The 15,829-nt window shown below is 41.8% G+C and overlaps 1 protein-coding gene across 2 annotated transcripts in view; it reads left to right on the top strand.

The window, feature by feature from the left end:
• Positions 1-14,077, top strand: part of LOC134495267 (uncharacterized) — a 54,241-nt gene extending 40,164 nt beyond the window's left edge. The window contains exon 5 of one of the 2 annotated variants that reach the window (XR_010067798.1): positions 13,725-14,077. Coding sequence is in view for 1 of the 2 variants with exons in the window: in XM_063300568.1 (XP_063156638.1) it covers positions 3,725-4,476 (752 nt within the window). In the remaining variant the exon portion in view is untranslated. Of the gene's footprint in view, positions 1-3,724; positions 5,762-13,724 lie in introns of those variants that run through there. The other variant, XM_063300568.1, reaches the window with a different exon arrangement.
• The last annotated feature ends 1,752 nt before the right edge of the window (positions 14,078-15,829 follow it).

Here is a 15,829-nt window from a genome sequence, read left to right as displayed (position 1 = left end):
GTAAAGCCTAAGCTTGTTTTTACCCATCCAGACCCTAACAGATTCCAAGCATAGGTCAAGTCTGCTGCTGCATCACCTGTTCAGTAAAAGGTGGAGATGTAAAGCTGAGTATTGTCTGCATATTGATGATACATCCCCTGTTGTAACATATCACCTTTCTCAGAGGCTTCCTATAGATGTTAAACAAAACAGTGAGAGGGTCAAGCCCTGGGGCACTCCTGGGCTTGACATCTCCCCCAGGATGTTCCCTGGTCCAGCAAGATAAGGAGGGTCACTATCTTCCATCCAGGTCCTGTCATGGATCATTCCCAACAGCGACAAATTCAGGTTGAAGTCTGAGCAAATAGTTATCTAGAAGGATGCCTCAAACAGAGGGGTTGTCATTACCTATTTCAAGGCTCTTGGCAATTTCCCCTCTTGCAACAAGGCATTTATTACTGCCTGGATCCAACTGCTCATCTCCTACCTGTCCATTCAGACTAGTTTGGCAAGACATGGATTAAGCTCACAGGTGCTGAAAGTGGATTCACAAAGTACCCTTTCTGCTTCCTTGAGATTCACAAGCTCAAACACTTCCCAGAGAATATTGTTAGAGTCACTTCCAACCATCTCCCATAGTCAAGTTAAAGTGATCTGTCCGTAACAAAGTACAGATGGAAATGCCTATCACTTTCAAGGCAAGGACCAGATCTAATGTATAGCCACCAATGTTGGCTGGGCCTAGGATGATTTGAGACAAGCCCATGGTTATCATAGCTTGTCAACTTAGTGTGGTTATTGCTTACTATGCAGGCTCATTCTGGCATTTCTGTTGTTATGGATATTCTTAAGATTTGTACGTGAGGTGCTTTTTTGTTTATGACTTCAAATACCTCTAGACTCCTAGTGACTACATGGACAAGTCCATTAAGTTTTCTTGACAACACTTAAATTTGATATGTACCTTTTTAGAATGCTTGCTCCGCACACTGGTTAGAGATAGTAAGGGAGGGATAGGTCAAGGGTGATACATAGCGGTAAGTGGGCTAGGAGGTTGACATGCAAGATAAAGCTGTTTCAGTGAGGATATAAAGGGCGTGGTTACTTGACGGACTGCCTGTATGTTGTTCACATTGGAAATGTGAACAACAAGAAGGGACATTTTATCATGCTTGGTGGATGTGTAAAAAGCTAGAAAATTTTGGATTCAAATACATACACTGATTCAGAGGATTTTAAAGATTCATATAAAAGACCAGAGGTCTTTTGGGACTGATGGACAAACCTGGAAAAAAGTCATGGAAATTTGTTTTTGTATATGATAACTGCAGCAAGATTATTGTATGCAGAAAGATAGAAAGATTCAGCATTACCCACAATGGAGGAATGGTTGGTGAAGATGATGGAACTTGCTGAGATGGCCAAACTGACTTCTTTGAAAAGACAATAACTACATTTATTGCTGACTGGAAACCCCTTATGGACTTTTTGCATAAAACAGAAAAAAATGAACTTATGATTTATGGTTTTAATGATTAGGCAGGATGGATTATAGAAAGAAGAGAATCATGTTGTAACCTTAGAGTAAGGTATAAATTTATAATTGTACTTATAACTTCTGTAAAGTTGTTACATGAAGAGTGACCTCTGATACTACATTTTGCTACAGTACTTGTTTTTAGGATACTTCTCACTAAAAACTTGTGGGCTAGAAATATCCTTTTAAAATTAAAAACAACAACAATTCTGATTTCCAAGACAAACTTAGAGGTCCCTTGCTGTTTAAGAGATCTTTTGTGAAATACAGCCAGCTACTGAGTTATCCTGCTCCTCCTCCTTCCCCAGTTTGGGAAGAAGGACATTTTTGACATGTGTGGAGCAAAATATAGGAAAGTTTGCAGTCTTTGATGTGGGTGGTGGTGGTGGTGGTGTGAAATCTAAGTACTGTATTACTGTTTGTATGGTAACTAGAGACAGAATGACAGCAGAGTTTTACCATGCCTTGAGTTTTACTGCTCAGGCATGTAGAAAGCAGAGAACAGTATTACTGTAAAAGATAGAAGGAACCAAGATACCATTCCGGCAAAAGGAGAAACTTCCCAAATGTGCTGGCTTGAAGGAAACGGCAGGGTCTGATTTTTATCAGAGGTGCTGGACTGGATCAGAGGGTCAACCTTTCCCTGCTGTGCTCTTTCCCTGTTCTACCCCCACCCCCGGCCAGCTGCTGTAAGCTTCAAGGGAGGGGCAATACAAGAACAGCCTTTAAAGTCTTACTGGTTCAAGGCCAACTTGCTAGACGCAAATGCTTTTAGTTATTTTATCTTTAGAGGAGAGGAAACCTGCTCAGCAAGTCTCTTGACAGCTTCTGCAGACAGTGTTGAAACCTGCTCCTTCGCTTAAGTACTTAACAAAAGGAACAAAGTCGTTACAAGCGTTGGCATTCAGCCAAATGTGCTTGGCGGATACAGTGCAGGGAGAATTGACAACCTAGAAAAGGTGCCCGGATTCTGCCCTGTGCTAATTCTTTTGCATGCCTTGTGAAGCATGTGTTATCTGGTATAGAAACAAAATGTAGACAAGACCCCTCTCAAGGATGGGAGGGACATGCAACCTGCCTCATTGTGGATTTTAATTTCCAAAAAAACCCACCACCCTTAAAACAAAGTTTGGCTCTTTATAATGCTGCAGCTCAGTGTGGGAAAAGGCTACATGATGGTTTACAAATACATTAATTGGTCCTCTGTTGATCTGAGCTTCCCTTATTTCTACAGTTTTGTTCTGCGCCTCATGTTTCCTGGATGAGGCGCATCACAGTTGCTCTCCTGCTTTGGTGCTTTTTTCCCTTAAGGGTCATGATACGTATCTTCCTATGCATTGCTAGGTATTTATCGATGCCTAAATAGAAGGTCAAAATGTCTGTATCTAATCTTGTTAATAGCTTAATATTTAAATGCCATAGAAGGGGTGAGACTGGTAGCAGTTTGAAGATTATTTGTTTATTTGTTTTGATGTTGTAATCTCCATAGATTCCTGGTAGTTTCTATCCTAAAATAAGCATATAAAACACATTAAAATAAATCCAAAAATAATTATATAATACTGTATGATAAGAATGTAGACAAAATTCAACAGAAAAGAATAGAAGTAAAAGCACAGTTGGCAGCTATCTATGAGTCTACCTCTAGCCATTGATCTCTGTCTCTACTCCTGTCTTACTCCTCTGGTAGCACTGATACTCAGTGTTCTAATAATGTAATTCCCATTCTGGTCAATTTCAAACCCTGCCAGCTGCTAACATTTCCTTGTAACTTCCTTCTTCCTATGCATTCCATTCTTTTCCTCACCTGTCATCCATCTATCAACATAGTCCACATCTGTCCACTTCCCCTTCTCTATCCTGGCACTTCATAGGAAGTCAATCCTCTTCCACCCTCTGCTCTTCCCAGTTTCACTTTGCCTGTGTCATATCCTGAAGCTCTTCTCATTCATGAGCAGCAGGACAGTTCTAGAGCTCATCCTACTTGATGGCCCAACAAGATTATATTCACTTTGTGCTGGTCTCTTGAATGTGTTTGTCGGAGCCAACCTGCACATGTCTACTGACTGCATTTCAGTTAGTTGCAAGAGAGATCCAGTTTTTTGGGACAGTGGACAGTGCATTTCTAATGTGTATTAAATTGCCTAACCTTCCTCTTGTAAGAGCATTTCAAGCAATGTATAATTAAAGTAATACCTTTCTGTACAGGTAACACTTTGCCTAGTCACCAAGCAGAGCAGCAATCAAATGGATTTTCTTCAGAGCTTCAGCAAGGAAATGCAGACTCTTCAAAATACACACAGGTAGTTAACTCAAGCCAACAAAGGATGGAGAAACTGAACATAAGTCATCAAAGAAACTTGAGTCCAGAAGCACCAGGTTCCAACATACCATCCCCAAGCCCACTGCAGTTCAGGAAACTCCCAGTGACTCCCAAGGAGGTCTGCATATCTAGAATGTTACCATTGACTCAGAACCTGGACAACCAAGTTTATGAAAGCATTGGTACTGAAGGACAGGAATTATGTACCAATGATTGGTTGGAAGGAAGGAAGGGCTCCCAGTTGACAGCTAATAAAAATTCAATCTGTGCCACAGCACATGGATTTGGAGCAGGACCTGTGGAGCTTGGTGGCAAAGATTCTGAAGCTGCGGGATCCAGCAGCACGCATGTGCAGTTATCTTCAACTCCACAATGCCAGGAGTCATATGGCCAGTTGCAGGAAATGACACCTGAGAAAGAGGTCCCACCTCAGCTTGACTCTGACTCAAGGAGACTAAGTGCCATGTATGCTCGAGTGTGCAAGCGAACCAAGGCATCTCAGCCAGTGCAACCTGAAAAACATGATGAGCCTATGGAACAAGAAGAGGAAGAACCCCCACCCATTCCAGAAAAATGTTTTGAGCACATCTATGAAAGCCTGAACATTGATAGCGAGATGCAGGTAGGGGGCTTGTAGGTGCATGTCTTTCAGTAAACCTGAAGGTGTATTGTATCTTCTAATTTAAATAGGCAACTATAAGTATCTTCCAACATGCAGAAAAGTCAGTTATGTACATTCATATGATGTTCATAAACCTCTGTGGTATACATGTGCTAGTAAAGATTTATCTGAAATGTAAACTTTTTTTTTAACAATTCAAACTGCTACTATTTTCCATCTTCCAAAAAATCCTGGTACTAGAAATTGATTCCCTTTTCTTCCATTTCTGTAGCAAACACTTTTTCCCTTCTGACACCAATTCTGACTTCCCTGGGAAGAGGGAATGATTAAAACCAGTTTACTTTGTGGTGTGGATATGATGTTCATCATGGGATAAGACCCCTGAACTCATTTCAACCCCTAATTTGATGGATGTGGAAAGCGTGTTTTAGAAGAAATTGCTGACAAGGGTTGAACAACTAGTTGCATAACTGAGTGTTCTTGACTCACCTGTCTTTCATCTTGGAATTAAGGAAACAGCAGGATCATTATCAGTAGTAGGTGGAGCTTACAGCTTCATAGAAAGCAAGAGTGATCTGTACATTCAAGATGGGAAGCAGCCAATTTCAGGTTTTCCAACAGCTTGGTGCCCTCTGTGACTACAACCCCCTATCATTCCCGCAAGGGAGGATGCTGTGAAGGATGCAATCTTATGGAGGCAGGAGTCTTCTCCAAGGCTGTTAGATGAATGTAAGTTGGACTGCCCCAAATCTGGGTCCTTTCTTGAAGTACACACTGGGAATGATGGGTTTTATAATCTCAAACCTTCCATAATCTGTGAGCATAACCTGGGTGATGGAACTGGCATGCAGAACATCCAAAGAGATTAGGAATGGGGAGAATGGCTTTAAGTAACTCTAAAGCAGGGATTTTATGTGGGATTTTACATCACCACTCAGTTGTGGCTGTTCATGTTTGAAGTTGTTCAGAATTATCATAAGCTTTCCCATAATTTAATTCCCACAACTCTAAGGAGGGAGTAGGAGAGAGGGAAGAAATCATTTCCCAGTCTTGGAACTTACATTCACCAAACTACAACCTTTGGGCAATTATTTTGCTCGCTAAAATGAGAAACTGCAGTATACAAATGATAGGGCACATTTTGCATTCTATCAAATTGTAATATTCAAAATATACCAAATCTATAGCGTGATAGTATCAAACATGTATTTAATCTATTTTTAAAAATCATTATCTTCACTTTTTGCATTGACAAAGGAATCAAGGCAGCTGGCAAAATTAAAATGGACTTGAATACCAGTATCAGTAGCTTATTTGTTTATTGATTTATTTATCAAATTTTATCATGGCCTATCTCCCTCCCAAGGAGGGACTCTGGGCGGTTTACAATAAAATTGTTTGTTTGTCTGTTTAAACAATTTATAGGCCACATAATTCCCAATGATTCTGGGCGGCTTACAATTAAGAGTAAGGGGGGAAAGAACAGACTGAAGAATTCATGAGTGGCCCAAAGGCACAATATAAGCTACCCCCCATCCAACAAAGAAGGTATACCTCCTGGGTCCCAGTAGATGACACTGCTTAATTGATGGGACCTGAAGCACACCCACCCTACCTGGTCTTACTGGATGATCAGAACAATTGGAGACAGTTGGTCCCTCAAACAACCAGGCCATGTGCCGTGAAGGGCTTTATGGGTGAGAACCAGCACCTACAATTGGACAAAGATTAGAAATTGGCAGTGTAGCAAAGACTCCAGTCCCTGAGTCCTGAGGGCAAAACAAACAGGTAGGTGTCCAGCCCCAGCACAGAGGGCAACTTTCCAGCACCAGTAAGAACTCAAGATAGACGAAACAGGCCCACAGATGTCTGCAGCCAGCCTGGCAGTGCTCCTACAACACCAGAAGTCTCCAGCTCCTCTTCAGGGACCTCCCCACTGTCCCCCTCTCTGGGCAAAAGCAACCAGGGGGTTAAATCAACCACCCTGGCCAAACACCCACACCAGGTACCAATGGGCAGTAGAGAGTCCTCCAAGTTTCAGTTAGACCTGCACCCACAAAGCTGGCAGTCCTGTTGGAACCAGCCACACTCTGCCAGTTGATGATCAGCAGCCTTGCCCAGTCTCTCCAACTGCAGCCCACCTCGCGTCCAGCCGGCAGAGAAACCAAGCCATGCCCAGCTTCAGGCCTCAGGCCATTCCTCCATGAAGCGGCTGCAGTCCCAGTCCCTGTCACCACACACTGGTTCCCACCCTGTCTCCTCAGTCTTGCTGGTTGTCCGTACTGATAGTTACTAGCAAAAGAAAGGAAACCTATCTGTGCATGAGGGATCAAGCTTTATGCTTCTAGAGAATTGGTTCTTCATGGGCTTTTCTGTATATCAGAGCACTCCTGTATGTACCTGGTGGTGCTTTTAGCAGGATATTGGCTAGGCCTCCTGAGCTAAAGAAAGTGACCCAGATCCTGTAGTTTGAGTACCGCAGGGAAGATTGGTGATGGCCAGCTGCTTTTCAGGCAAAACGGTCTATGAGGCTGACCTTATTGCCAGTGGTGGAGTGATAAAAGTTGAAATGGTGCTTCCATCTAGTTGAACAGATTCAATCTGGAAGACATTTGTAGTGAATGCAGACTGAATTGTATTTTAAGTAACCACATGAAATAGAACAATAGGACAGAAGTATGGCATATATGACTTAAAAGTAATTTAGATCTGGTTATTTATGAAAGTCTAGATAATGAGCTTGAATAGAATTCAGTTCAGTTCAGGCATTGCCTAACTCCAAGCTAACTCTGGGTGGCTCACAACAAAGACAAAATAAGAAATATAATTTAAAAAATAGTGAACAGGATGGCAACACCTACCCATATAAACAGATCCAAACCCCACCCTACCGCCCCCCGCAACCACCTGCCCAAGGCCTGGGAGGACAGCCAGGTCTTTAAAGCTTTTCCCAACAGGGTGGGAGCCTCATTCCAGAGCACAGGTGCTGTGACAGGAAAGACATGCTTCCAGGGTCCTGATAGATGGCACTCCCTGATCGAATGAACCCAGAGTGCACCAACCCTATTGGATCAAACTATCCAGGCCAACACCTGGGGAGATAGCCAGTCCCTCAGGTAGCCAGGCCCTGTGCTATGTAGGACTTTATAGTTCACAACTAGCACCTTAGATTGCACCCAAAAGCATACTGGCCCCCAGTGCAGCTCATTAGGCAGGGGTGTCACATGGGCATACCAAAGCATACCCAACACTGCCTGTCCCGCTGCATTCTAGACCAATTGAAGCTCCCAAGTGGTCTTCAAGGATGGCCCCATGAATACTGCACGAAGTGACTAGGGCATGAGTGACTGTCTGAAGGGCCTTCCGATCCAGGAAAATATTTTAATGCATTGAAGTTCAACTTTCAGATTTCAGTTAGCAGTGGAAATAGTCTTGCAAAGAAGTGCTGCCAATTCAACAGCTAAAGCTAAGTAACTATATCAAAGAAAAACAAAGCTTCCAAACTTGTTCTTTCTCTGCTTCCTCTTCCTTTTTAATGGTGGTGGTGGGGGGGGGGGGGTCACTATCTTTCATTTAGTCTCGGTGACTGCCTGGACAGGTTCATGTAGTTTTCCTGCCAATATTCTAGAAGTGGTTTGCCACTGCCTTCTTCCCAGGGATGAAAAAAAGGGCAACTAGCTTAAAGTCACCCCACTGGCTTTATGCCTGAGGTGCGACTAGAACTCACAGTTCCAGTTTCTAGCCTGATCCCTTAAGCAGTATACCAATCCAGCTCTGTGTAAGCTAGTAAATTGTAAAACTTGAAATTCTTACCATCACTTCATAAGCCGTCCATTATTCTGGCTTACCACCATTGAAAGCCATACTCCTTTCTGAAACATGCCCTGTAGTTGCACTCTGCTGAATAATTACACAGTGAGGTACCCCAAGTTGCCAGAAACACAATTTAAATACAAACTGATATTTGCTTATTCCTACAGAGCAGGCCATAATTGTGGGGAAAGTGCTCATTTGATGAACGTTTTGTAATGCACTGTGCCTGGAATAAAGGACATCTGTTAGACCAGGGTTTTTCAACCTTGGCAACTTTAAGATGTGTGGACTTCAACTCCCAGAATTCCCCAGCCAGATGGCTGGCTGGGGAATTCTGGGAGTTGAAGTCCACACATCTTAAAATTGCCAAGGTTGAAAAACACTATGTTAGAGCATCTTTTGCTGTGTGCAAAAGATTCCTACTCTAAAAGAAGCAGCTTTCAGACTCTGGCCAGATTTACACACAATGGTTTGCTCAAGTATGCTTTTAATAAAACACAGTTGACTGGTTCACACAACATGCTGAGCCCTAAACCATGGTTTGCAAAACAAACCTTACGATCATTTAGGCTTTGATGCATGAGCAGTTTTACATATTCATAGAAAAGTAAAGTTTGTGAGAGAAAAGAAGCAAAGATCTTGCAGAAAGTCTTAGGCCAATTTTTTTTCTAATCCAATGTCTTTCAGAGCCAACAAAGTTGAACACCACACATCTTCCAGTCGCCAAGGTTGAGAAACACTGGCTTAGACATATAATATAGTTCTTTGAATACCATGACTAATTTATGTGGAAATTAAATAGCAGCGAGCCAAATACTCCTCTTTGTCTGCTATGAATTTGGGAATTAATATTTTTTAGGTGACTAATCTTCTGAGCTTTGTGTACTGATGTATTCTCAGAACAGGTGTCAATGATCTGCTGTTCAAGGCCTAATTTCCATTGATGTGCTGCTGACCTGTCTCTGAGCTGCACCAGATTATAGGTGGGGGTTTATGTGATTAATTCAGCCATGAACAATTTTTCATGGTTTTACTCCCTTCGAATAAAACAACATCTCAGGGAAAGCCCTTCTCTTTGAACATGCTAGTCTTCTGTTATTTGAGAGAACAGGGTGCCTGCTGAAGGTATCCATCTATCATGAGGTTTCATTCTCCATGGGAAGTCTCCCTCCTTTGGAACAGCTTACACCCCAAGTGAAGGTAGCCCCCACTCTGGCTACTTCAGAAGGCCTTTGGAGATTGATTGGCATCAGCACCAAATGTGGGTTATTTTTCATGTACTGTTTTATTGATACTTGCACTGGTAAATTGTTACTGTGGCTCAAAAGTATGCCATTTAGAGCCATTTAGATCGAAGTGCGATATAAATCTTACAAATAAATAAAACACTGCATTTTACTTGAATGTTTCTCAATAAAAATTAATCATTAGGACCAGTGCCTGAAATCTGCAGTGGTACACTACAGAGAAAAAAATGATTTCAATGGGAATAGGAAATTAAAAAAAGAGAATTATGAGCTATTTCCAATGAAGAATTTCATCTCTCCTTCAGTTGGATAGCTAACTAGAAGATGGTTGGTGAGATTTATGCATGGTTAGAGGAAATATGTTTAGTAGTAAAGAGATCAGTGAAGATAACTCAGTATCTCATGGCTGTAAAAATGAAGAGTAGGGAGTGAGATACCTAATTTTGGTAAGGCACAAGTTTAGTATGCCTCCTAAAGCAAAATAAATGGGCTTCTTGCTTGGGTTTCCCAAAAGAGCGCATCCCATGTAATCCCATTTATACAAATGCAGAACTGATGAAAACCAGATTGTGTCTTTGTAATTCCTCCAAGGGTCATTAGGAAGGTGAGGTTAGTCCCTAAATTTCTGTTTTCCTCGCTAGACCCAGGGCAAGACAGTGCATTGACTTTGATAAGGCAAAGCAATAGTCACTCTGCCCCAAAAAGGCTGCCTTTCAGTTACATCCTCCCCTTATATGAAACTGAGGATAAATATTCAGGAGGAAGAAGGAACAAGGAGGGTCTTTCTAGAAACATCCAAGAAGGAGGCACAGATGACCCCTCAGGAATGAACATGTGCTAAAACCCAAAAGCTTAGTCAAAGAGGTTTAGCTAGGCTGACCACACTGGTTTTATTTGGAATTCTGTGTGATTATTTTCCCTATTCCCAATGAACTTTATATCTGTCTAGATTTGGCTTCTTTGGTTTTAGAAGGGAATTTTTCATTCAACTGTTTCCCATGTGCAAGACTACACAGTCACACAACTACCTCTTGTGTTTCAGTATTGGCACAAGATTTTTTAAGTTCAGTATTTGAACTTAAATATTTGCATAGGGAGATTAAAAGCACTGTCCTTTCTATTTTCCAGAGCTGGGCTGAAGGGCCAAATCTGGAGTACAAAGCTTAAGAAGTCCCCAACTTGACAAACTAGGAGGGTGAGGAGGGTCTTTTCCTGGGGAGATTTTGGAAGTAGGGGTCTGCCACGGAGGTGTTAAATCCGTGTTTCCCAACTTGGGCAGCTTCAACTCCCAGAATCCCCTAGCCAGCATGGACATTGTTAAGAATTCTGGGAATAAGTGCTACCATGATGCTCCTTCTTTATGTACTCTCAGACTAGAGAGCTACTGGGAATCATAAAGAGACATCTCATGTGTCTGGGCCTCATAGTAGAAAGCCTCCCCCATTAAGGGGGGTTCCTATAGTTTTAACAGATGTTATAATTGTTAGAATTGGTCAGTAACAATGATAAAATTCTGGGAATTGAAGTCCACACATCTCAAAGTTGACCAGGTTGGACAACATTGATTTACATTACACATACCCCTCCCCCATTCTGCAGAAGACTGGAAAATAATGGTCATTATTATGTCATTATTATCTAAGTCTGTAATATCTGGGCACTTAGATTTTGAGGAAGTTGCTATGCTTTATGTAAAAAAAGAATCTCAATTACAGAACCTTTCAATTGCTAGGTGCCCTTCAGGAATAAAATAGGAGTAGAAAAACTAACCTCAGCTTTCAACTTGCAGTGCTACCCTTCTCTCAGCACTCTGAGATCAAAGAGGGCATTGTCTTCTGCCCTAATTCCCCTCTCCCTCCCAACCCTTCTGAATACTGGCTGCTATCTGTCTTGCAAAGCAACAAAGGAACACTATGTTAATGTACTGGCCAGCCCTGGGCTAGGACAAAGGGAGACCATTTAGAATTAGGGCTCCAGGATAACCCCAATGTTGCTGCCTGGTTGGGGGCTGGCTGCCACTGAGAATGGAAAGCCTGGGATGGAAGGAGAGCTGAAAGTATGATGAGGGCATCCTCATCATTTCTGTCCTAAATGTTGGGGGGGGGGGGAAGGTTCTCCCACTGTTTTCCTCTGGTTAAACAGGCTTTGCAGGTGTGGGGAAGGATACGGAAAATTCTCCTCCCCCCAGTGTAGGGCAATGACCATGGGACAAATAGTCATATCAAGGCAATCTCTCAAAACTTTGGGCTGAATCTCCTGTTTCTAATGGGCATAATCCTGATTTTTTCACATGGCACTCTCAAACGCTGCTGATTTGTTGGCAGAACTCCCTACAATCACGTAAGACCGGCTGAGTTTACTCATGTAACTTATGAGAAGTGTCTTTGCCAATTGTTTGCATTCTATGCTTCTAAGTCACAAGTCTGTCCTGATTGAATAAGGTAAAGTCTTCTTCCAGTTGTGCTCAACTCCTGGTGATTTCATGGACGTGTCCATACAGTTTTCTTGGCAACAATATGGAAAGCATTTTTATTGCCTTCTTCCAGGGTGTGTGTGTGTGTGTGTGTTTGCTTATTTTCTATCCCGCCTTTATTATTTTTATAAATAACTCAAGGTGGCAACTTACCCAATTCTCCTTCCTCCTCCTGTTTTCCCCAGAACAACAACCCTGTGAAGTGAGTTGGGCTGAGAGAGAGGGACTGGCCCGAGGTCACCCAGTTTTTCAACTTCCCATTCTAGCCTACAGCCTTACTATTCCCTGTAGTCTCACCTTGGAGTCCTAACCAGGCCTGAGTCTGCTTAGATTCTGAGCCCAGAAAAAGCCAGCCCCTCCAAGGCCTTGACCACACAAGAAATGGCTAAATCAGTTCATTTTCCTTTGATGTGCACATGCAGCAGAATTTGGTACTTTGAGTAAGAGGTTGGGAAGTATCATTCAGAGATAACAGTAGGACATCTTCTCAGTGCTAGACTATTTGGGAGGTATTAGGGACCCCTAAATAAGCCACAAACGACCTCCAAATTGCCTCCCCCCACCCCACCCCCACAATCCATGGAGCAGAAAAATGCCTGTTATGCCTGTCACAGGATTATAGAGCTGGACAGATCCATTGAAGTCATGAAGCCCAATACCCTGCTCAGTGCAGGAATCCAGATTAAAACACCCCTGCAAGTTGGCTTTCCAACCATTGCTTGAACAGATCCAGTAAAGGGGAGCTCACCACCTCTGTCCATTCCAACAGGGAAGGTTGCAGAGAAGGTAGTTGGGCTGCAGCTTTACCACTGGATATAGGGCTGAAGATAGTAGAATAAATTCTATTTCCATCGATGCAGCCTGAAATTGTGTTCGCTTCTTTGGCAACTCATTCGCTTTGCTGACTCCCATTCAGTCTGTGATTTGCTACAATTCTAATAACTTTTTCACAGATACTATCACCAAGCTAGGTTTCCTGTACCTTGTTTTCTTTTTTAAATGAAGAACTTTGTATTTGTCTCTATTAAATTTCATTCTGGTATTTTTAGCGAACTTATCTAATTTAGAAAGTTATTTCTGAATGTTATTTTTGTTCCAGGGTATTAGCTATTCCACCCAAATGTCTGCAAATTTAGTAAGCATCTGCAAATTCAGTAAGCATTCCCTTGAGTTCTTCTCAAGTCATGAAGAAATGTTGAAGAATACCAGGCCCAGATCTGAATCCCATGGCATCATACTTCACCTTGCTCCAGTTTGATGAAAAACAAATTATTATTCTTTAAATAAAATTTTCAGCTAGCTATGGATCCACTAAATAGATATACCATCCTCCCTACAATTAAATAGCTTGCAAATCAGAATGTTTTATACTTTATCAAGTGCTTTGGTTAGTAAAGATATATTATGTCCACAGCATTCCCACAATCTATTAAAGAAGTTACTTATCAAAAATGAAATAAAATTAATCTGACAATCTTGCTCTTGACAAATCTATCACTGAATTGTTTCCAGGGTGCTTACAGATCAATCCATTTTATGATACAAGGCATCGATCATCTCAGTTATCAAGGTTGACTGACATCTCTAATTCCCTTCTGGAGATAGGAACAACATTTGCCCTCCTCAAATGTTGGTACTTCACCTGTGATCCAGTATTTGTTAAAATTATTTTGTACTTCATTCTTTGAAATGTATATGTAATCTCATCTTTCTATGATCAAAATTTACAGGGGGTGGACAATTCTGCAGAGCCTTTGCATGGATTTCATTTCTACCCTTTCAAATGGACACGGGAGAGAGAATGAGACATGGTAGAACTGTTTTCTAAAGAGATTTCCTGTTATGTCTTTTCTGGCTTGCCAGCTTTTGATCAGCACGTATCTAAAACTGTACTTCATGCACATCGGTCATCACTGGCAGCCTTTCTGCAGCTGAGCTGGGTGAGCAAGATATAGCAGAGCCTGGAGACATCTTTCTGGGTGGTGACCCCCCATGGACTCTGCTAGCCATACTGTATTGCTGTCTTTGGTACTAGGCTATAAAAATAAAATATTATTATGGAAGACACCATTACACCAATCAATTTAAGATTTTTTTGATCCCCCAGGTCATTCAGCTGCTTTTTATTTGCTGCTTTTATATTATTGTCAATGCTTCTTTTAGTAATGGACTCACCTACTGAGTGCTAAGTGGGTTGTGTGCTTAAGAGATAAAGGAAGATACATTAAGCTGCTGAGAGGAATTCCCGGCTTTGCAGGGTTACATCTCTGAGAATCATAACTTGTCTCCTGACCACCCGAAGAGAATGAGAACTGAGCATGCTCCCTGGTCAGAGAATGCTGGAGGAAAAAAGAACAAAAGAAAATGCAGGTGAAGATGAGTCTGGAGGAGAGCAGGGCTGACTGACTGGGAGTCACACCTTCTAAACAGAAGCATGTCACATACAAGCAATCTTTTGTAGCAGGTTTCAACTTGCTTCTGTTAGGCATTTTATGCAGGTGATTTTACTATTACATTTCACTCTGTCAACTAAGCATTTTTATTTCAAGGGTGGGAATGATAAACATATATAAAAATAACATGTCATTAATTTGAGTCCTGTGTCATTCATACATCTGCAACATAATCCAAACTTAGGAAGGATCACTGTCCTGTAGTTAAGATTGGCCAGCAGGCTGCTCAGTAAACACACGGGAATAGTAGATAATCTTCAGCAATGGCGGGTTCCTAGCAGATGCCATTTCTTGTCACTGGCCTTTACCCTCAGTCTGCTCCGCTGTACTTTACTTAGCTGGATCTATGGAGATGGATCACAGTACTTATATTAAGTGGTGACCTTGTATGCATATGTATGCTTTGTAAAGCAATATTTGGCGTTTTTTCATTTCTTATTGCAGGCACAGGCTCATCATCTGAACTTTTTAAAGAGACAGACGGCACCTCTGGAAGTGGGAGGGGAAAGCCAGTGCAGTTTGGAGTGGGAAATACTAAACTGTCTGCACAGAGTGCTGAAGAATTTGGCCCTGGTTCAGCCATTGGTCCTTGAAATATTCAGGAATACAGAAAGGAAGATTTTAATTTATGATACTAAACTCTTGAGAGGTTTTTTTTCCTTACAATAGTTTTCTCAATGTGTCCCTTCCAAATGTGCTGAACCGCAGTTACAGACAGCACTGAAGGGACAAACTTGGAGAAAGGTGGTTTAGGATCTTTGCTATGCCTCCAACTTTGTCTTCCCAACAAGGCCTTTTTCCCTTGCTTGGATGAAACATGCTGCATCTAGAAGATCTGGACTTTTCCAGCATTGCTATAGTTCTTGGCCATCCCCTTGCTCTCATTATCTGCCTCAGCTTTCTTGCTCCATGTAGACTTGGCACAGATTGAGAAAACATAGTGAAGTTTGTTTAAGAGCTTTGCCCATGAAAACATTATGCAGATATGGTAAAATGGGCAGATGTGCAGGGAACTGAGAGGGCAAAAACCATGGAAGAGCATTCAAGAGTATGTGGACCACCCATTTGCACAGGGTCTCCTCAACCCAAGCATATAAATGGACAGAATGTGTCAAGGGACTGTTGACTGGCTGCAATCATATGCACCCTTAAAGTCCACTGCATTGTAATCATTAACGACAATGTCTCTTATTGCCAGATAAATCTGACAGCAGGGATCAGTGCTATACTTTGTAGCTGGAAGTAAGTCCCATTGAATATACTGGAAACTTACATTGGGGAAATGCCACACATTCATATAATATGTTTAACCAGATCAGTTAAAAGCCTATTAGCTAAATATGCATAACATGTTAAGTTTGCTTAATATGAGCCTCAATATA

The sequence above is a fragment of the Candoia aspera genome, chromosome 1, assembly GCF_035149785.1.
Source record: "Candoia aspera isolate rCanAsp1 chromosome 1, rCanAsp1.hap2, whole genome shotgun sequence".
In the NCBI taxonomy this organism is placed as follows: domain Eukaryota; kingdom Metazoa; phylum Chordata; class Lepidosauria; order Squamata; family Boidae; genus Candoia; species Candoia aspera.
This window is presented reverse-complemented; position numbering and strand designations above follow the sequence as displayed.